General features: G+C 35.2%; 4 protein-coding genes and 2 long non-coding RNA genes across 10 annotated transcripts in view; 2 read left to right on the forward strand and 4 right to left on the reverse strand.

Annotated features, from left to right (window-relative positions):
- Window positions 1-23,145, forward strand: part of LOC127879074 (uncharacterized) — a 192,044-nt gene that overhangs the window by 126,693 nt on the left and 42,206 nt on the right. The window lies entirely within an intron of this gene.
- The window catches only part of LOC127879193 (uncharacterized), a 341,912-nt gene that overhangs the window by 64,554 nt on the left and 254,213 nt on the right, over window positions 1-23,145 (reverse strand). The gene's annotated exons all lie outside the window — the stretch shown is intronic.
- LOC127879101 (S-crystallin SL11-like) overlaps window positions 1-23,145 on the reverse strand; it is a 97,380-nt gene that overhangs the window by 7,081 nt on the left and 67,154 nt on the right. The gene's annotated exons all lie outside the window — the stretch shown is intronic.
- On the reverse strand, window positions 6,419-7,910 carry LOC127879303 (uncharacterized). Its single transcript, XR_008049005.1, has 3 exons — window positions 7,736-7,910; window positions 6,803-6,886; window positions 6,419-6,531 (listed from the first exon to the last, which is right to left on the reverse strand). It is a non-coding gene; the product is annotated as an uncharacterized LOC127879303 (long non-coding RNA).
- LOC127879282 (uncharacterized) lies at window positions 11,220-12,290 on the forward strand. Its single transcript, XR_008048997.1, has 3 exons — window positions 11,220-11,368; window positions 11,762-11,957; window positions 11,995-12,290. It is a non-coding gene; the product is annotated as an uncharacterized LOC127879282 (long non-coding RNA).
- LOC127879253 (uncharacterized protein KIAA1958-like) lies at window positions 11,362-13,275 on the reverse strand. The gene is made up of 4 exons (XM_052426015.1): window positions 13,084-13,275; window positions 12,264-12,463; window positions 11,773-11,940; window positions 11,362-11,563 (listed from the first exon to the last, which is right to left on the reverse strand). The coding sequence occupies exons 1-4, from the start codon at window positions 13,273-13,275 to the stop codon at window positions 11,428-11,430; spliced, it is 696 nt and encodes a 231-aa protein (XP_052281975.1). The 3' UTR covers window positions 11,362-11,427.

Genomic DNA, 23,145 nt, shown 5'->3' on the forward strand with positions numbered 1-23,145 from the left:
GACATCGTTCAATTGACAATTCAAGTTGGTGTCGAGTTCGGAAGCCAGGAGGTGGATAAAAACTTAAACATCGAGAACCCGGTGCTCAGTTGGACCAAAGAGCAAAAGGATAAGTTAATTTTTTTTTAAAAAAGTCGTTTTCCGTTATAAATTTTAATTGATTCATAAAATATATAAACTGTTACGCATGTGATGTTGTCGGATAGGTTGGATGGGAGCTGGTCGCCGATATCGGCCCATAGAACACCATGGAAGGCGGCCATGTGAACACAGTTGTTGACCCGTATTGACTGCTAGTCAACGTGGAACCAGAAGCTGCGTTAATGGAGGCAAACGGCGCCGTTAATGTCAACATGTCCGTAACTGTGCTGGGGACGGTTGTGTCCGTTCCTTTGCTTGTTGCTTGTGTAGCAAAATCTGATGAACAAATGAATGTTTGTTACGAACACTTAGTTATAAAATAACAAAAATAATGCACGACCAATACAGAAATCACATGTACATGTATATTTAAAATCATAATTTAAGATGTCAGTCAGCAATTTATGACAATTATTCTTTAATTTAACATTATATTATATCCAAACGTTTAACAACGTTATAACACACACGTTCTTAATAATAATAATAAAAATAAAGAAGGACGCGTTAACTGCATTGTGACGTAATAAAAAGTAGTAAAAGGATATCAATACCTGTTGAAGAGAAAGCAAAAGAAGCACTGTGTGCTTTAGTTGTATCTGTATGTTCAGGTGTTTGACTTGTAAACGCATCTGTCCTTGTTGGTACGAGGAGAGACGAGGTGGGTGGGGTGGTTGTCGATATTGTGGTTTGGTCGCTATGCTTGAAAAAAAAGTTCCTTTTCTTTAGCTTTATAAATTCTACATTTGCTATTACGTTAGCGCGTTGATATAAACATTACTTTTTAGAAACGGTAGTATACATCGCCAACTATAATAAAAAAACTTCGCTCAGTGTTAAATGCAATATGTTAATCTTTATTCGTGAATATAAAATATCATCTTCTAATCAAGAACAATATCGATATTTTATGTCTTTATTTGGTGAACATGAGAAATGTTTGCGAATTCCACAGTTTTCTCGAATATATTAAATGTGTGCTTTAAAATAAAACACCAGAAGATCAACCCGTTCGGCCAGAATTTTAAATAAAGTAAAAATGTTAAATATATATTTTATTAGACAAACACACTCGTTTTTCTATCAGTGTTTTCACTTGGCAGCATACATAAGTCAATTCCACATGTTATGCAATCCTTCAGTTAAAGAGCTCTTCCAAATGTCCATTCAGCTTTCGTTCTTTATTATTTTTAAGCGAAATAATCTAATGTAGTCCAAATAAATAAAAAAACAAGCTGAAATACCAAAACAGGTTTAGACATTTCTTACAACTAACTTAGACCTATATTTAAAGCATATTTACTTATTTGCCACCGTTATATATATTTATTACCCAAAATATGTCAGATACTTATAATTGCAAAGCACGTGCTATACCTGCCCGGTTCTATCCAGATAGTAGATAAGCTGGCTTAAGCACATCTTTAACACGGCTGATGGAATGTTGTGGTCGGTGCGGTACACTGGCACTTCCGGTACCTTGCCAATCCACTCGAACATCATCTGTATCTGAAAACGACAATCTCAAACGCATTTTGTAATGCATTGTTTAAGGATGTCAACACTTAATGTGTTGTATTTTCAGTTAAATGTATTGCTACTATGGAAACTATTTCATGGCCTGTATAGACATGACGGGTTCCCCCACCACATCCATGAAGTCAGTCACCTACCAAGCTACACATTTCTTATCCCTACTGTTTTGTTCTTTAATTTTCAACAAGTAAATGATTTATTTATTTTTCAAAGCAGGAGAGTGTAACTAAATCTTTATGATCATTTGCCAATGTATATAGCATATTGGCAATTTGGGCCTTTTTGAATCCTTGTCTTAAAGGTTTATATAAAACTGTACTATTTTATGGTTCGCTCTTGTGAATAAGACATGGACTGCATCAAACAAAGTACAGAATATTGCAGGACTGATAGACGTAATAGAAGAAGGGAATGAATAGCTGTATAAATAAATATACTAAGCGGAAGTTCTTTTAGCAGATGATCGTAATGATTTGGTGATCTCTATATAAACAGCATGATAAAAAAGAAGCATGCACAATTGAGACTAAAACCATGTCAATGCATACCTCCAGTTGTTGTATTCCGCGATCCGTATGGATCATGTCCCGCTCGTGTCCCAACAATAGTGCCAGGAAACACGCTTCTGAGTTGCGAGCGACAAGGAAGTGCTAAAGTGAACGACGAATACGCAAATCGGAAAACACTGATCCAATGTAGATTCATAAAAATCAAGTGTTAATAAGTTAAGTAAATAAATTTTATTTGATAAGAATAGTACGACTTAATATAAAAAAAAGACTCGAATGATAAACTATATTATCATTTGTCCAAATTAATTCAAATTTAAATGACACGTCCAGAGTGCTTAGAAATATTTATCAGAATTACAAACCGAAGTGGGATCATAACGGAATGTGAGCTGGCCTGTTTCGACATGGTCTTGTCTGATTCGAACCCCAAACACACCCGCAAGTACAAACAGCAGCTGTATATAAACAGTCCTCTGTGAAAAAGGGGTTTAATGCATGTGCGTAAAGTGTCGTCATAGATTAGCCTGTGCAGTCCGCACAAGCTAATCAGGGACGACACTTAACGCCTAAATTTGATGTTCGCTAAGAAGAGACTATCTTGAAACAAAAGATATCATAAAAGCGGTAAGTGTCGTCCCTGATTAGCCTGTGCGGACTGCACAGACTAATCTGGAACGACACTTTACGCACATGCATTAAACCCCCCTTTCACAGAGCACGGCCCATATATAAATAGTTTACAATACATCAAATAAAGAAGCCTTAAAGTTAAACTCTACTTCTTATAATGAAGCTATTCATTACATGTGCCTATGGAAGGGAATATCCGCCAGCCCATGCATACTGTTAAATGACATTCTCATTTTAACTACTTGCATATGCTTTCTTATACATGGCAGTTGCATTTTGCCAAGTTACATTTGCGATGCAAACACTTCATCTCATTGTCACATGTTGATAAGTTTGTAATAACTTCATATATATCTTTACTTCGTGTGTGTTATTGACAACTGCAGTTAAACTTTTGGAATTTGTATAAATGCGTATTCTAATGGCGTTCTTTGTTTAACTGTGTGCATTTGGCTATGTTGCTACTGAATTTAACAAGCTGATAATATCTTTGTGGATCTTCTTAAGTCGATTGCTAGTGCGTCTCTGATTTAGAATTAGTCTTCGGTTTTGCATACACCGCCATTATAAATAGTTCACAATGCGTAAATGGCACCCAGTACTAAAAAACCTAATTCCAGCGCAAATTACAGCGTAAATTACTATTGCCGGGAGATCACTCTAAGCATCAAAATCAAAATCTCCAGTATCAACCGTGATACATCGACTAACTCTGGAATCCTCTGTAAAAAAGCGGTGATAAGGTAAAACACTTACCCTTGTACATAATTCTTATTGTTTTGCTTGGAGGTCATAACATACTAAATAGTTTCCCTTTATAATAACAACTTTAAGCGAAAAAAATGCAGCATTTTGCACATAGAGACCCCATAACCACACCTTTTTTAAAGGCCATTCTAAGCGGAATCGATTTATGCAATAAAAAAGATATGCCATGTTCAAACGAAGACATTAACTTCTTCATTTCTACACCGATTCACTTCCAATTGATACTGAATATCTCTTATGACAATACGGTCAATCTCAACTATGTATGGCCCCCATTACCAACGCTGGGGTGCCCCCTGGGTCAAACATGCGGCGTGGGGATACGCGTCGGCCTCTGCCGCGCCATTTCTAGTTGTTGTTGAATTCAATATGAATTGCTATGAATGGAATAGTGAGAACTGTCTGTGCTTCTTTAGTATGGTATTGTTTATCATAAATACCAGTTTAATTTATCATCTAGTGTGAATAGCTTTTACATGAAATGCCAATTGTGTTGTTGTTGTTGTTTTTGAAAGATACTTGCATGTTGTTGTAAACAATGAATAAATCTTTTTTATTTGAACAATTATGAGATTTTCAATAAATAGCAAACTACTATTTTGTCATTGGATATATTTCTTAATTTAACGGGCATTGCATTTACATTTGAGTTTGGCTCTGGGAAAATTGGACCCAATGCATGTGCTCAAAATTTTGTCTCGGATTAGCCTGTACCGTCAGCACAGCCTTATAAGGGACAACACTTTCCCGCAGAGACTTTTTTATCGAAAAATTCCATTTAGCGAAAATTTCATCACTGATTTGCCCTGATTTACACTTGACACACATGCATTAAGACCCATTTTCCCAGACCGAGGCTCAACTATGTTGTTGTTGTGTGTCTTGTAATGCCTGTGGATGAAACCATCCATCATAAAATAGCGTGTCAAAATAATCTAAAGACTGAATAACCTTTTTTACAATTTTATTAGAAAATATATGTATTACATGGCATACTGGTTAAATAAATATTAGGATGAAACACACAATACATAAACATCATCTGAAAACAAAATGATCCCTCCGGTCCTGTTTCTAGTGTATCCCCCACATACTGCTTATGACTAGACGTATGTAACTTTACCATGATCATGCAATTGTTTTCAAAACAATCTATAAACTGGTGCAATATAAGTTAATAACCTACATATACATGTGAGATTGCACTACTGTCTGGTTATATGTAAATGCCTGGATGCACAATAAATAAACTGATTGTTACCTGTCAGTTTGTTTGCCAAACTTTTTTTTACACATGTTAACTTCTTTCATGTAAAAAAAAAATATATGGAAAACATTTTTGGTAGCAAATTATATTGTTGCTAGTGTTCACCTTTACTTATTAAAGACATAGAATAAGTGCGGAAAATCACATAACCTCATTAAATGCTAGAATTCAGGGTCCTGTCTTAACAAAGATCTTGTGACACTTTTTGGTTATGACTGATTATTCAGCTTACAATAAATAGGCATTTAGAATCTGTATGATCCTAAAATAAAGGGGATGTGAATATTGAAAGGAAATAAATACAATTGACCCTTACTCTGGGAAAATGGGGTTTAATGCATGTTCCTAAAGTGTCGTCGCAGATTAACTTGTACGGTCCGCACAGGCTTATCAGGGAAGACACTTTTTGGTTTTATGAGATTTTTCGTTTAAAGAAAGTATTTTGAAAAAAATCCAGTCTAGGCCGAAAGTGTTGTCCCAGATAATCATGTGTGGACAACATAAGCTAATCTGGGACAACATCTCACACACATGCATAAAGCCTTATTTTTTTCTAAATCTAAATACCACTTCAGATATTGGATACACAGCAGCCACATTCTTAGCAATAAAACACAAAGCACACTCTATTATCATTATCAGAACATTTAGACTGGTCTCCGAAGGTTTTTCTTGAGCTGCTTGTAGCTCCAGTTAATCTGATTCACCTCTGTGTTGGTGTCTCTCCCGGGTCTCATCTAGCTCCTTCAACGGGTGGTCATTAGTTGTAACCAGGACCTGCATTTACAGTAGGAAAGTGAATGCAAAATATTTGTCTTGTTAAGGTTGAAATCATTTAATATTTAGCTTGAGCTTAGACCTTATTAAGAAACATGAAGTATATGTAATTCTACAACTGATCACTTATTATAGTTATTTGCCTTGGATTTAAGGACAAAGACCATTTTAATTCTATGACTGATACCATCAGAGTTACCGGTATAACCTTTGCAGTTTGAATCTGACTCAACTCGATACACATGTTTATTTATATACAGTACTTGTAAGTGCCGTGTTGTGGAATCTGATTTTCTATATGGCAGCAATGGACGGGTACACTTGGGAATTAATTCTTTTAATTCGAAATTAATTGAAATATCCTGAACTATGGAACTCAAACCATAAACCTTTTTAGAGTCAACTGCTAAAAGCGTTTTCTTCATCATTAAGTATGTAGGGGGTTTCCAGACAAAATTGAAAGTACAGGAAGGTATTGTAAACAATAATTAGGAAGTATTCAATAATAAATAGCTTCTTTAAGTTTACACATGTGTAAAATAAGATGTATATGCATGAATATTATGAAACAATAGACATCTTTGCATTAAAAAAGAATAAGTGTGGTATAAACTGTAGTTCCAAAATATCTAGCACAGGCCAGGGCCTCTTTAGTGCTGCCTACCATATTACACCTGGGTATAATAGTCCAGTGCTGGCACTGCAACAGTTCCTGTATTTGCTTGTCCATGCCTCCTTCTTTTACTGTCGGGTGCAAAAATTGCCTTTGCAGCACTAGTGCAACTGACAGAGGTTACTGATGCAGATGATGGTATTGTGTACTCCTGTCACTTGTGTTGACATTCAACAATTCTGCTGCCTGCCCTTAAAGAGCAGCTGCTCTTTGCTGTTAGCTCATATCTGAAAATGTATTCATGTGCATTATTTTTTATTTATAAAAACAAGTAACCATTATGTAGAATAATGATAGATTCGAAAGATAATAAATGTTAAGTAGTCAGATATTACACTTGCTGATCTCAGTTTCTACACTTTTTTAACAGAAATATGATCTTATCTGCTTTGATCATCTAAGTACCATCTTTATGAAAAATCTTCACTATTATCCTGCATGTACTAACATCTTTATGTGTTTGTTTGTTTGATGTTTATACCCGTGTATTTAACTTACATTAATGCAAAGATTCACTTAATTATGCTTCCTGGGTTTCACCAGTACTAGGCTAGGGCTCTGCAGTCTCGCCAGAGGAAGCTCCTATGAATATAAATCAGCACCGCATGTGATTATCGAACCCAGGACCCCTGAGTTACAAACCGTAAACATTAACTGAGGCATTGAGCTACAGATTTTAAATGCAAAGAAAAACAAGATCGAGCTGCCATTTAAAGAAAAAAATCATTAAATGTGTCTGTTTGAAGACACCTGTTTTGTAACTGTTCAACCCGTGATGTGGTCAACTCAAACCCATTTTGGTCAACTTATACCCGTTTTTTGGTCAACTGGTACCTATCCAAAGTCATCGCTTACCCAATATACAGAAATAGGTGTAAGATGGTCAACATATATTGATAATAGTATAAAACATTATGAGAAATATAATCATTTGAAATGAAAAAGAGGAACCATTTAATTCAAAAATACATAATTATTTTTGTTCGTTAATGAGGTAACTGTGCATACTTATTTTCTCACGTTGCTTTCCATTTTAATTAGCTCTCTATATAAATTTCCATGCCGTATTGGGTATAAACTAGTAAAAAATCAATTAAAATGAAAAATTTGAATAAGATACAATTTTACCAACCTAGGTACGATTTGATAAGATAAAGACAGTGTTACGAAGATATGCGATGAAAATAGTATGATATATATAGTTAAATTCAAACAAGCCAATAGTTAGACGTTTTGATCATCGTAACCCACCTTCGTTACAATGATACTATATGGGACGTTTGACGAGTAATTGAAAACAATATGACGTCCATTAACTTCAAAAAGACCTTAATCACAAACCAAATGACAACTCAACTTTCGAAATGGGGATTACTTGTAATCGTTCGCAATTTACCAAATAAAACAGTACGATAAACAAGTAAACTTTACCTGAATAAGAACAGTGGAAAATACGTTCGAAACGACGCGGTAGAGTAATTCATCTGGTAGATATATAATACAACACCGTTATAAATATTAACCTTTTACGAAAACTACCGAAAACTACTGAAAACTCTGGTTCTCCGTCGTGTATGAATTCAGTATTACTAATGCATTCGTCTTAATGCATTCGGCATTCGGCTTACTTCATGTGAGCTGCTGCCTTGTGCGTATTCATTTCGCTTGGTAGAACTTACAATCAATATGTCATTTTCTAGCATTACTAAGTATTGAAATGATAATAGTTCAGCAACAAGAAAATAGCCACATGAACATTTTTACAGAAATAATGCATTTGTCATTTACTCGCAAGAATACATAGAGGATATTTGTTGGATTCGGTGGAATATCGATTTTATTTCACGAGTGATCATAGAAAACAATATTTTCACGAGTGGCGCAGCCACGAGTGAAAATATATATTTTCTATGATCTCGAGTGAAATAAAATCGAAATTCCATAGAATCCAACAAATTTTCTTTTTATTTTATGCTTTTTTCACCGTTTATTTGATACTTTCGCTGGATTTGTTACGTCATTTCGTTGAAAAAATGACGTCATTTCACAGTAAAACAGTGACAAATATCGATATTTTTCACTGTTATTTTTCACTGTTTAAAACAGTGGAATACCAGTTTTATTTCACTGATATTTCTCTATAAACCACCGGAAAGCATAAAATAAATGATTAACATACATCGAGTAAACATTAAAAAGAAGTATGCAAGCAATATTTCACTAACTGATACAAGCATAAAGACGCAAGGAAGACGCAGTTATTTTGTAACAAATAAAATAAAGCAAAATGCAATTGTCATTTAGCAGTATGCAATTGTCATTTAGCAATATGTAATTGTCATTTGGCAACATGAATGGACTGGCGGATATTCTCTTCCATATGTGCCTGTGGTCGTACCATGATTAATACCTTTCTTTCTGCTTCTGGTACTTCAACTTTAATAAGTTCTGCCTATGATACTTATCATACTACCATCACTACAGTTAATATATCACTGCCAACAATTTGGCATTACAACTGACAACAAATGTCCTATACATAATAAATTCTGATTACAAATGCGTAAACTTCATGAAATGCAAATCCAGGTAATAATGACGCTATTTAAAGTGAATCAAACTTTACCTTGATTTACATTACTATCTAAAGCATATTTTCCACATTGGGATCAAAGCAAGTCCTCTTGTCAACTTAACCCATTTTTGCCTAGCGTCTAGAAAAAAGGCCTTGGCAAACAGCGTAGACCCATGTTGCGGAATCTCATCAGGGTCTGCGCTGTTTGCTTAAATGAATATCCGTAAGAAATATTCTAAATATAGAAAAAAATATACTAGACATTCCTAATTTTGAAAATAAATTGATCCAATTTAGAAGAATGGGGGAGGCCATTAGGCATAAATGGGTTAACTATACATGTATTCTTTTAACTGCTTATCTCTGAATGAATGTGACACGAGTTAGCCTAAACATAGAACGGATAACTGACCTGAATATGAAGAGTGTCTACGAAATAATATTGCAATATGCTCCTTTATAATTTCTAAGTGTGACACTATGTGTTAAAATAGTCATTTAGGACATTAAATTGCATCGGCTCTATATTCGGAGCCTTCGAAATGGCAGGGTTGATCCCATTTATTGAACCACTCAAATATCGGTCAGAGTTTGTTCGGAACAGATGCAATTACAGGAATATATGTGAATATTTGGGGACTAACATGCATGTCTTTAGTTAAGTTGCAACGTTTACCAACGCGTTTGTATTGATAATAAAACGCGTACTCAAATACTTTAAAGGTGTATAAAATGACCCGCGTCGTGCGGAAAGGGTTATTAAACCATTCATAAATGCAATTGTGCAGTCTGTTCAGGAGCAACGTTGTACGCTGTACGCTCTAAAGTCACGCACAGTTTCGTGGTATTATTAGCGGACCGCGTAGCGCCTGGCCAGACTGCGTTGGCCGGCCCGAAGCTGCGCTGACCGCATATGGCAGAAGACACATTTTCGCATGACGACGATCAAATGAATTGAAATATAAAATTTTATATATAGTTGATGGGTAACCCATCGTTGAATTTGAATTGAATAAATTATAAAACAAATAAATACATGGTTCGGTTAACATAATTCAAAATAATTGAAATTGAAATAGGCCGATTGTAAAAAGCAATGACTTTTGAGCCATATAGACATAATGGATAATATGCTATGAAATATTGCATTGGGCCCCAAAATACACGTGTTTCCACTCAAATAAAAAAAGTCATTCGTTTCCACAAAAATAGCAAAACAGTAGAATAGGCAGGTCGGCCTTACCTTTTTGTCATTAACTTTTCAGAAGTTTTTAATACATACATTCCTAAGTGATTTATAGTAAATTTAAAGTTCATTTAAATAATATGATTGAAAACGTAATTATAATATGTAAAATTAATAGTTATTTAGGCAAATTAAGCAAGAACGCTTGAAAACTCAAAATAGAATACAACGTGAGTTTCTGTATAGGATATAGAGAATATATGGTTGGTGACTTTTGATATCATGTGATATCAGACGAGGCTGATGTGGCGTAGGAAAAGGCGAGGCTTGCCGAGCCTTTTCACACGCCATATCGGCCGAGTCTGATATCACATGATATCAAAAGTCACCAACCATATATTCTATTTATTATGCCACATAAAAAGCAAAAAAGCAAATTTCAACGAGGTAACGAAAACATACCACCGCTAATTTTTATTGATTTACGGTAGTTTAATATGCAAATTAGACGCGGCCTTATTACATCCGCTAGCGTCTGCATATTTCCACATTAAAAATAGTTCAAAAGTTAACAATAAACAAGAACATTTTAACGCACATAATTTAACAAAATAAAAAGTAAAATGACTTCAGAAATCAATACTTTAAATTAAAATTTCTGCACTAAATATAAATTTACAATATATTTTATGCGAACATATTTGCCTTGTACATGTAAGTTTTACAAACAAACTAACGGCCATTTTCATGGCGAACGTGTCAACAGTGTTGTGTGAAAATTTGAAACAAGAAAATGGACAGTAACAATATCGAACGGGATTTTAACATTACGTTTACATTGGATTTTAAATCAGTTACTTATTTGGCATTTTTGGCATCACCGTAGTAAACATTTAAGTTTGAAATGTTCACTGTTGCCCCAAAAAACAGACCCCCACGTGTCGAGTCAAAGTGGGTGGGGAAAGAGATTGCTTCTGGATTTAAAGTTGCTGTAACTTCTTGAGGAAGCTGTTGTTGTCCAGGATTCAGAAGTGCTGCCAGTTGTGAATGGGACGAAGATGAAATGGCGATGCTTTCGCGCTGCATCATGCTTTGGGACATGTTTGATGCAATGGATTCGTTGCTTTTGGCAATGCTAGTACCTGCCAAAATATTGGAACATTTCTTTTGAGTCTGAAGGGAAATGTTGCTATAGTTAATTATGCTTTGAACGTTTTTGTGTCCACTGATTTGCATTATATCCGTGGGGCAGCATCCTGAATCCCGCAGCTTCTGAACCATGTGCTTCCTGGCAGAGTGATTTGTAAGTTTTCTACTGATTCCAGAATTAATGCACATGTGTTTCATAATTTGTGCATTTTTTTATATGCCCATTTTCATGCTGATGAACCATTGCTCATTTCCAGTAGTCGCAGTGATGTTGGCTTTTGTACTTGTTGACAAGTAAAATGGGTCGCTGGGCTCGGAAAACCGATGGGGCCGTTTTGACGCATATATTCTATAATACAAATTTAAAAGTTTAAAGAAATTTTATGAAATAAATTTAGTTTATATATAACTTTTTTTAACAATTTATTTATCTGCATCGTATAAGAGGGGTTTTTCAATTCTGTATATAAAAATCATGTGGATTAACTTATTTGGACATTTTTTTTCTCTAGAATATAATATCTGTCTATTTCAATTTTCATTATAGAAACAACGAACCTGTAAGTTGCGACAACACATTTGGATGGGTCTTCATCATTGGCCCAAATTCTTGGCGGCACAGTTCTTGCTTCGTCAGTTGCACCCGTTCGAGTCTTTGTCTGCCTCTCGACCAACTCCAGATACTCATCTCCCTCTACGTCTCGGCACAGCTTCACATCACCCCATCTAATTAATTCGGAAAGGTGAATCTTTCTTTTTTCTACTTTTTTTTATTTTCAGGTTGACGACCAGTGAAAACAATGTTATTTTCAGTTAAAGTTGTGGTGACAGAACACTCTACGAACAAATTTTTAGATACATGTACATGTACAATCTAAATTGCAGACACTGGAAAGTTGAATTGTTAATGTGTTATAAGGCATAGTTTGCCTTTATATTTATAAGACAGAAAAAGTGACAGAAAAATTTGCATTTTTAAGTAATAGTTATAAGTCAAGATGCATCGTATATATTCTGTATTCCAGCAAGTTTGAAATTTTATTTTTTACCGTAAATTGTAATGTTCTTCCACACTCCGCATGCCGAAGTTTGTTGTGAATCGGAACCATAGAGAGTTTATTATGGCCTGTGGACTTCCATTACCAAGTTGCCCTTCATCGTAGAGCTTTTGAATTTCATGCTGCTCTATTGGTTGGGCCGCATTCGCCTTGTTTCCTTTACCTTCTTTCTTAACTTTTTTCATTTTAGACTGGAAGAAGGTTTGAAAATCAAGTAACCTTCAATCATTTTGAATGTCAAAATTATAGTATTTGTGTGTTAGTAATTAACCCTTTCAGTGCGGGAACCAAATTTTGAAGGCCTTTGCAAACAGTTTGGATCCAGATGAGACGCCCCAGAACGTGGCGTCTCATCTGGATCCAAACTGTTTGCTATTCTGATAATATTCTTTGAAAAAAAATCGAAGAAAATGCTTATTTTAGAAATTCAGCAGACGACATTTTAGCAGACGACAAATTTCCCAGCATGCAAAGGATTAAGTTGATACATTGTCACACGGCTTTTTTTATAATGAGTCAAGGACTGTTCAACAAATGAGTCGCAAACTTTCTAGATTGTTAAATAAATGAGTCGCACACTTTCTAAAATTGTGATAATTTGAGTCGCAAACTTCTTGAAATTGAGAAATTTTTAGTTGCTTCTTGAAATTGTGAAAATTTAAGTTGCCAATTTTCTAAAAATGAGAAAAATTGCAATTCTCACAGAAAGGAAAAAAGCCCTGTGTCATTGATAGTTTTACGAACATTCAAAAATTAAACAACATATAAATAAAATATTAATGAAGTGCATAATTTGCATTTATTAACTTACCGAAAGTGTTTCCCTGAACCGTGGGAATCCTTGGCGCTGTCCCTTAGCGATGGTGAATTGATAATTATTAAGTTGAAGTTCCTTGTCTATACTTGATACAAAAGATCTCAGTGAGGTTGTTTCGTACTCGTCACCATTTTCTTTTCTTATAGACAAAATGAACATGCATAAGATGTTATCAAGTTCTTTCATTTCAATTTGTGTTATATCAGTAGGTAATTGTTGCTGTTTTAAAAATGTTTTCAACTTCTTCAAATTTGAGTCATGCTTTCTGACTGTGTTTTTGTTTTTTTGCTGAGCATTGTATTTGTCAATGTCTCCTAGGCTTATTGGCACAAAGCCTTTTATTTCTTTTGATTTATGATCATTTTCTTTTATCTCATTTGAGACTAGAATTTTCTCTTCTGTTGGTGGTTTTTGAATGATTTCGTTACAGGATGGTTCTTCCATGTCTCATCAAAAAATGAAGGGTCGATATTGAATTCTGACATTATGTTGTGGTCGACTTCGGTCACATTCAAAATTACCTGTTTATTTTCATATTCATTTAACCATTCAAAATCAATGTTGAAATTTGGAAAATCAGACATGTTTATTGATTTAAATCAAACACCTGTTCAGTCTTTTTTTTGTTACATTTAGTTAAACCTTTACATGATTATTGTTAGTTTTTTAGTTAAAATCTGTTGCGGTCGTCTGCACAAAATGATGGTAGCGGCCCAATTAGTATTTGTGTTCTTTTTTTATTGATTACTGCTTTTTTCATTCATATTTTTCGTTTTTATTTTACTTTCATAACATAATGTGAGTTTTTTCAATAAATACTACATGTTTATTAATGTTGTGAATAAAATATGAATGGATTGGTTTGTTTACATTTTAATGAAATGAGCGACATTCCACGCCTACAAAAAGTAGTTCTTCGAGTGGGCGGGACTTAGTATTATAAACATGGAACGCTAGAAATTAGAATGATGAACTCAAATTCGGGCGGAGTTAAACAATGTCATTAATGGGCGGAGCCTAAAAGTGTTATCGGATGGGTATCCGATAACACTTAAAAATATCACGTCAGCGTCTCCAACGTAAATGTGCAGTCGTGGCATAATAAATACATTGTAAAACAGACAATTTTTCGTATTATATTGCCGTATATTGACTATCCGTTTTACAAGGTCACTTGTTGGCAGGTAAATACAGTACATAACTAGTGAATGCGTACATAAAGGGACATCGATTCAGGTAAATTTGACATTTAACTTTTATTGGAAGAAAACAATATTTTTTGTACACAGTTTATGATTATTTATCATAAGATACTGTTATTCGTCAAATTTAGGAATATATATATATATAAATATAATATACCTATGCTTAACATGTATCTCACTGTTTTGATTGCACATTCTATTAAAAACTAATGTTTCATATTTTTCATGATGTGAATATTTGTTTTGCTCTTTAATTAGCCGAATTTTAATACACGTTTGTATAATATTACTTTCGTTTTCGATTTTGGGATTGGAAGATTACTTGTGGCTAAAAATACTTTCTGAACAAAACATGTTTAACTTTCCCTTTCAGATTGTTCTTCTTCTTAATGGTCATGTTCTACTTCTTCTTCTGTATACAAGAACAGAGTTATTATTATGACACACTCAAAGTTAGAAATAAACGACTGCACTTACTCAGTAGCAACAAATACACCTATATAAACTTTAATACATTCAATTTTGAACGGAATGCATTATCTGCTACAGTGGAAAAACGAAACTCGCAGAGAACGGCGTTTACAGCAGAGCTGACTCAGTGCCACATATGCTTGGAACAGTCTCAAAAGCCCCGGACCCTCCATTGCGTACATACGTTCTGTCATATCTGTCTGCAAGAGTATATCAACGCGTGCCACTCAAGAGCGGACGTTATTTCCACCATTCGGGCACCATCCTCGGCCACCGTTCGGGCACCACCTTCCACCACCGTTTGGGCACCATCCTCCGCCACCGCACGACCACCACCGGTCACCACCACCATCGGAACATCACCATCAGCGGTTCGGGCGCCCGCATTCGCCGCCTCATCACGCCCACCACCACGGACATCCGGGTCACCACCGCGTACATCGAAATGGACACCCAGGTTGTGAATAACTCTTAATTTCATATAGGAATGTAAATACGTTCACTATATTCTAAATTGATTGAAAAAATAATCGCGCCCTTACAAAGTCCACTTGTCAGCTCGGTTCCAAAGAGACGTTATTTACAAATAAAGGTCACGGAATGTCGTTGTGGATACGATAAATAAAGTTGGTGAACACAAATGTCAGTTCTCTAGACTTCACAACCTTTATTTGAGAACGTCCATTGTGCAAGTGTATCCTTATTACTCTACTTTATTTGGAACAACATATAATTCGTCATCTCGAACTTGCTTACGCCAGTTGTTATAGCGCTACACTATAAATAAGAGAATAGCCGGTTATATTCCCGGATTCGCGACCCGGCTTCTTAGCATGTGTGGTGATCGGTCAGGAAATCATTTCTACGGCCTTTTTCCCCCTACCTCTGCTTCAAGAAGTTTTTGGTTACTTGCATAGATATAGATAATACTAGGTTAGCGTTGAATACAGAGTTTATGTTGCGACGCTTAGAAAGCCGGGAGCGCGAGCCTTGGCGAGCGCTTTCGGTGTTCGAGCCGAGCCACATAAACTTCTCTGTATTCAACGCTAATCCTAGTATTCTATTTATCCCATTAGATTTTTTTTCAACGACATTTAAAGGGATCTTTTCACGCTTTGGTAAATTGACAAAATTGAAAAAAGTTGTTTCAGATTCGCAAATTTTCGTTTTAGTTATGATATTTGTGAGGAAACAGTAATACTGATCATTTACCATGTTCTAATATAGCCATTATATGCATCTTTTGACGATTATAAAACCTAAAAATTATAAAGCGTTGCAACGCGAAACGATTGAATAATTTGGAGAGTTCTGTTTTTGTCGTTAAATTTTGTGAAACTACGAAGATTGCTTATATAGGGTATAAAATACGTCCAGTATGTGTACTCGGCGGAATGGCTCAGTAGGTTAAAGCGTTTTTACTTCAGGACTCTGGCAGGACTCCAGGGGTCACTGGTTCGCAACCTGCTCCGGGCATTGTTCTTTTCCTTTTTTTAATTTTATTCTTGATTTTTTACTGGAGCTTTTACGATGCAATGTTTACATTTATCAATATAAAGCATTTAATGAATAAGTTAAAAAATGCCAGAATCTGTGAAAAGGCCCCTTTAACATAAATAGATCTAATATTAATCTTAACAATAATTTTAATTCAGTCTTATTAAAAGCGCTTAAAATCTAACGAATGTAACCATGCGTAGGGATATAAATGTATTTGTTCTGGTACGCAAAATAGTCTTTAAAAAATTCACACACAAACTGTAAAACAAGTAAAAATAACACCATATGCCTCTATTCAATTTTACACAGTATGCGAATTGTAACACATTACGACCGCGAAAAGAAGAGTTTACTTTACTATAATTCATTTTATTTTCGAAAGAAAATGATCAAAATCCAATATGGCGGCGATTGCTCCTGACAAATTGATATCGATGTAAACATACATGTACACTATCGACGACCTTGACAATTTCGACGAGTAAACAGACAATTGCAGCGACTGAAACTTTATTTGACTGTATACACAGGGCAATACGTTTTCCGACTTCGGACGACGAATTTAAGGACGCGCAGAACATGTTTTTTACACAATGTTATGGGTATGCCGTGTGTGATCCGATGCATCGATGGCGCCCATGTTAAAATCATTTCCCCGAGAACAGGGAACGACAAAAGTACAAAAATAAACCAAAACGCGTTCGAACTAGTAACTTACCTTTTATTATCCTTTAAAATCCATCTAATAATCCATTTAACTCAATTATTGACGATTTTGCATCTAGGGTCTTTAATAATTATTTTAGCATAGTTAAATAAAGACCCTTATGCTATCCTTTCACTATATTCAAGTGAGTTTACGAACTCAATAAACTTTCTTCTTCGTCACATGCTACGTCATGTACTCTATATACATTTACTGCTGTTAAAATGAACCGGAGCAGTTTATCAAATAATAGCCGTTGGTAAACTCGGTTGCATTTGCAGATTTCAAACATAATTATGTTTAAACTTGTTCATTGTTTTATTTGTCTATGGTAATTGCCCTTATTGTACAAGAAAATAATTTAATATATAAATGCACAAAGAATGGAAAACATTCCATTACACAACAGATAAATGAGTGGATATTACCCGTGTACAAAATGGGACGTTCCGAATTCCAGTGTGGTGCTTTTTTTACCATCTTATACTTTACACAGCGTATGCCTTACGTGAATTAAATCGGAAAGCAAATATTGCAGATTATTTATGAATTGTGCGATATTTTTATGGCTTGTTGTACATTCTTAAATGTCAAAAGTATACATTATAAACAATGCACATTACACGAAATAAGGAAAATGTGATAAATTTACAATTCAAATATGTCGATATACAGTACATGTACATGTGAAATAAGTCGTGTTTATCGGCAAATATTGTTTGGGGAAAATGACGCAATAAGTATGTCATTTTATGGCGCCATCAATCAGCTGATTCATTATACGGATGGCGAAAGATTATGTCATATGACTAGATGTAAAGATTGAAGGTCGTATAATTTTGAAACTAAAGTTTTCTAGACTTTATTTCTTATTAAAAATCATTCAGTGGTAAAGTAAAAAGTAGTCCGTGCACGCGACAGGTATATCCAACAAGGTTGAATACAGGCTAGTATATTTTATAAGGTGTAGCCGTCAATGTCGCGTTGAAAATGGGATAAATGTGTATATAGCACTGGCAAACAAAGTTGTCAGGAGAAGTGTCAGTGGATTATACTGATATTACTAAAATACTGTTAAAACGGCGAAATAATATATTCAAACAAACGCATATGCCGAAGTTTCGTGTTAGCACGTTGGACTGCTGCGCGCGTTCAGAAAACGAAAACAAATCATTAGGTCATTAGAGATTAACATTGTGTAAGTCGATTATCAAATAAAATATATTTTTATATATTCGCTTGCAGTGATCTTAAACGGTGTTTATTTAAATTCGTTTTTCACATTCTTATATAACACTTTGCAGGGCCGGGCTGGGGCGGATGCAGAGGCGGCAGATTTTAATACTGTAAATACGGATTTGATGGTAAGACATACTGTGTGCTGAGCATAACTTGATGTCAGTCATGTGATGTTTGAGTCAAGCCAAAGCGGCACTTAACAATATAAATCTGCATAAACGTTACATTGGACTATTCTTCAAACGTTTGTATTTGAAGGAACATGTACTTATGATAATCATAATTCCACCGGTGTTAACTTGATTTAAAAGAAATTTGTCTTCAAAAATCATTACCTGCGTACAGCAATTTGAATGAAGTGTGAACAGTTTTCGCCGTGGAAAGTTTAAAAAAAACAACAACAAATAAACGAAATATTCTTGAAAAGCAAACACAGATTCGATATCGAACTTACGACATGAAGGTTTAAAGCAAAATGGTTTGACTATCTCTAGAATTCTAACTTTTTGAAATTGTGTGTTAGTGTATTCAATATAATCACTATTCTGAAATCAAAATGTAAACAATAAAATGGTCGAAAGTTATTATGGTCCCAAAATGTTGACGCATTTATTGGCTTAAAGTAGATTATAAATGTTTTAAATTACTATTAAAGTTTATTTTTTTAGCATGAGATCTCACTAACATTCGAGTTTAATTAATCTTAATATTCAACATTCCAGCACCCGAGAAATTATAATATTCTCGTCGTGTTTATTTGGAGTTATGTGTAGGCAAAAATAATAAAATGTTAGTTTCCACGCGAGATAATATAATTGCAAGTTGTTTTCAATTAAACTTATATGCAGTGTCATCTCTACTTTAAAGTTCTCTTGGCGGCATTACCATTTTAATAAAAAATCAAAGCGCTGAAGGCACTGAAGTTGTTCGCTGTTGTCGTCCTTGATTAGCTTTTGCGCATTGCACAGGCTAATCAGTGTGCACAGGCTAATCTTATTTGACGTGCATTAAGCCCCGTTTTCCCCGAAAGCAGCCAATATGTACAGATTTCAATGATAAGCACTAGACTGGCAAATGTCGTCTTACAAGCTGGTATATACACTCACTGCTAGAGCAGAATCATTTGTCGTCTGCTGCAGTCAGGCAGTGGTAATCGTCATTAGCAGAGTAAGTTGCGAATCTTACGGTTGCTAAGGCTTCTAAGCACAAACTGATTTGCAAAATATGCTCTGTAAATTTAGTCGGCCGCTAACGCGACCAACTAACAAGGCAGATCAAATGAAAGCTATATCCCCCGGAGTGATCCTTTTATGTGGCCTTACTTTGAGGTTGTGTTTGCTTCATTTCACCGACGTGTTATACATTTGAGGCAAGTTTCGTGAAAATGCATTAACTGGACTATAGAACGGTCTTAAATATTCAACTTTCAAATGTAACCTTGACATTGACAGAGTAGATCCTGACTGGCTTATTCGTGGTTTATGTCTTTTGAATAAACTCCTTATGAGCAATATATTTGAGCCAAGTTTCATGACAATCGTTCAAACTATAAGGCCTTGGGAGCGAACACGAAATGAGGGAAAAAAGTTAAGTTAATGAGTCCTTGACCTTGTGCTGACTTGAAATGCCCATGCTTCTGCAAATCTCAAATGACCTAAACATTTGAGCAATGTTTCTTAAAAAGATATTGATTTTAATTAAAAAAAATACTGCATGTTTAAGGGGGGATACATGTTTTACAATAAAGACTTCTTTGTAATAGAAGGTAACACTTAAATTCTAAATGGTGCATTTAAAGTTTTATAAATCCAGTTTTTTTCTAAAAATACAACAATAATGGTCTTTGTTCAATGTTTAGTGATGAAATCTAGGAAATTATCAAGATGTGAATTGTGCATTTTAGATCTTAATATTGATGTCACATGTGAATATTTTCATTGTTTTAGAATTTAATGCTATGTATGTAACATAAATGTTGTATTCCGGAATGATACACAACAATATAAAAGTGTGTGTGTTTGTTTGTTTAATTTTGTTGCGTTCTCGATAGTATTTCGGTCGTAAAACGGCGGTAAGTTAACCAACTCACTATTTTCCTGGCTGTGTGAGTAATTACGAAAACACCCGAAAACTCTGGTTCCCCGTCTTATTGGCGTCAAACTGAAGTGCGGCGACTAGTATGTAATACGTTTTTTTCGCTTATTGGAGTTATTTTACGGATCAATGTATATATTTTTGTTGTCAGAATATCTTGCATAGTGGTATTTTTTGTGTGTAAATAAGTGTGAATTAGTACTGCATTTGTGCCTATTACATTTACTACAACATTTATTGCCAATAATGCAAAGCTTATTCTTTTAATCAATAACTGATCACAAGGACTGGGCAATAATAAAAGATCACAGGAACTAGGCAAATACGAAAATAAGAACCACATATAGTAGGCCGCAGGCCTGACCCGTATCTTGCCAGTGGTATGGACCCTTTGATATGGACCTTTAACCCCGCTCACTATCCAGCGTTTAAACTTCCGGGTTTACAGTTAAACCGACTATAAAAAGCTTATTAATATCTTAGATAGAAGGTGATTTTTCAAGCGGTTCCGTAGTGTATTGGTTACACGCTCGCTTCACATGTGAGAGGCACAAGGTTCGAGCCCCAGTAGAATCAAATTATTTTATTTTTGTTATACGTTAACTTTTTGTTTTGATGTAGACATTTTAGTTTAAATAAATATGCTGTTTTATTGTAACCATTTTTTGTTTTTATTATGCTCATGAATTATATGTATGCTACATAACCCGTGAATGCGTATAAAGGAACACCGAGCCAGGTAAATTTAACATTTAACTTTTATTGGAAGAAAACAATAAATTTTTGTATTATTCAGTTTCTTAAAGCAAAAGGTAATGCAATAAAACTAGTTATATGAAAGCTTAAGCATGCTTGAAATACATTTTTTTTTATAATTGGTTGGTCGCGTTAGCGGCCGACTAAATTTACAGAGCATATTTTGAAAATCAGTATGTGCTTAGAAGCTTTAGCTACGGTAAGAACCGCAACTCACTATGCTAGGAGCGATAACCGCTGCCTGTCTGCACTGCAGATGACAAATACTTCTGCTCTACTTCTGCAGTGAGTGTATATACCAGCTTGTAAGACGGCATTGACAAGTCTAGTGTTTATCATTGAAATCTGAACATATTGGCTGCTTTCAGGGAAAACGGGGCTTAATGCATGTCAAATAAGATTAGCCTGTGCACACTGATTAGCCTGTGCAATGCGCACACGCTAATCAAGGACGACAACAGCGAACAACTTCAGTGTCTTCAGCGCTTTGATTTATCATAAGATACTGTTATTCATTGTATTTACGCCTCATTTGCATATGTCATATACTTAAACTTAACATGTATCTCACTGTTTTGATCGCACATGCTATAAAAACTGATGTTTTATTTGTTTGTATAATATTACTTTCGTTTTCGATTTTGGGATTTGTAGATTATTTGTGGCTAAAAATACTTTCTGAACAAAAGATTTTTAAAATTTAGTTTCAGATTGCTATTCTCCCGCAGCCGTTCGGACAACATCCTCGGTCACTGTTCGGGCACCACACTCCTTAACCGTTCGGACACCATCATCCGCCACCGCACGACTACCACCGGCCACCACCACCATCGGAACATCACCATCAGCGGTTCGGGCGCCCGCATTCGCCGCCTCATCTCGCCCACCACCACGGACATCCGGGTCACCACCGCGGACATCGACATGGACACCCAGGTTGTGGATAACTCTTTCGTATTGGAATGTAAATACGTTCACTATATTCGAAATTGATTGAAAAAATAATCGCGCCCTTACAAAGTTCACTTGTCAACTCGGTTTCATAGAGACGTTATTAACAAATAAAGGTCACGGAAATGCGCTGTGGATACAATAATAAAGTTGCTGAACACAAATGTCAGGTCAGGTTCTCTAAACTTCACAACCTTTATTTGAGAACGTCCATTGTGCAAGTGTATTCGTATTGCTCTACTTTATTTATAACACCAGATGAACTTCGTCATCTCGAACTGGCTTACGTCAGTTGTTATAGCGCTACACTATAAATAAAAGAATAGCCGGTTAGATTCCCGGATTCGCGACCCGGCCTCTTAGCATGTGGTGATTGGTGAGGAGATCATTTATACGTCCCTTATACGTCCCTTCTATCACTAACTCTGCTTCAAGAAGGGACGTTGTTGGTCACTTGAATAGATTTGTGCATATAGTACTGGCAAACAAAGTTGTCAGGAAAAGTGTGAGTGGATAATACTGATATAATTAAATTATTGTTAAAACGGCGAAATAATGTACTCAAACAAACACATATGCCGAAGATCCGTGTTAGCACGTCGGACTGCTGCGCGCGTTAAGAAAACAAAAACAAATCATTAGGTCATTGAAGTGTAAGATTGCGTTAGTTAATGATCAAGTTTATATATTCGCTTGCAGTGATCTTAAACGTTGTTTGTTAAAATTCGTTTTGTACATTCTTATATAACACTTTGCAGGACCGGGCTGGGGCGGATGCAGAGGCTGCAGATTTTAATACTGTGAATACGGATTTGATTGTAAGACATACTGTGTGCTGAGCATAACTTGATGTCAATGATGTGATGTTTGAGTCAAGACAAAGCGGCACTTAACAATATAAATCTGCGTAAACGTTACATTGGACTATTCTTCGAACGTTTGTATCTGAAGGCATTATGATAATCATATTCTCACCGGTGTTAACTTGATTCAAAGGGAATTTGTCTTCGAAGAATAAGGTAACCTGTGTTTAGCAATTTTAATGTGAAGTTTTCTCCGTGGCGAGTTTTTTTATAAAAATAAATAAACGAAATATGCTTGAAAAACAAACATAGATTTGGTATCGCACTCACG

Source organism: Dreissena polymorpha, chromosome 1 (assembly GCF_020536995.1).
Source record: "Dreissena polymorpha isolate Duluth1 chromosome 1, UMN_Dpol_1.0, whole genome shotgun sequence".
NCBI classification, from domain to species: domain Eukaryota; kingdom Metazoa; phylum Mollusca; class Bivalvia; order Myida; family Dreissenidae; genus Dreissena; species Dreissena polymorpha.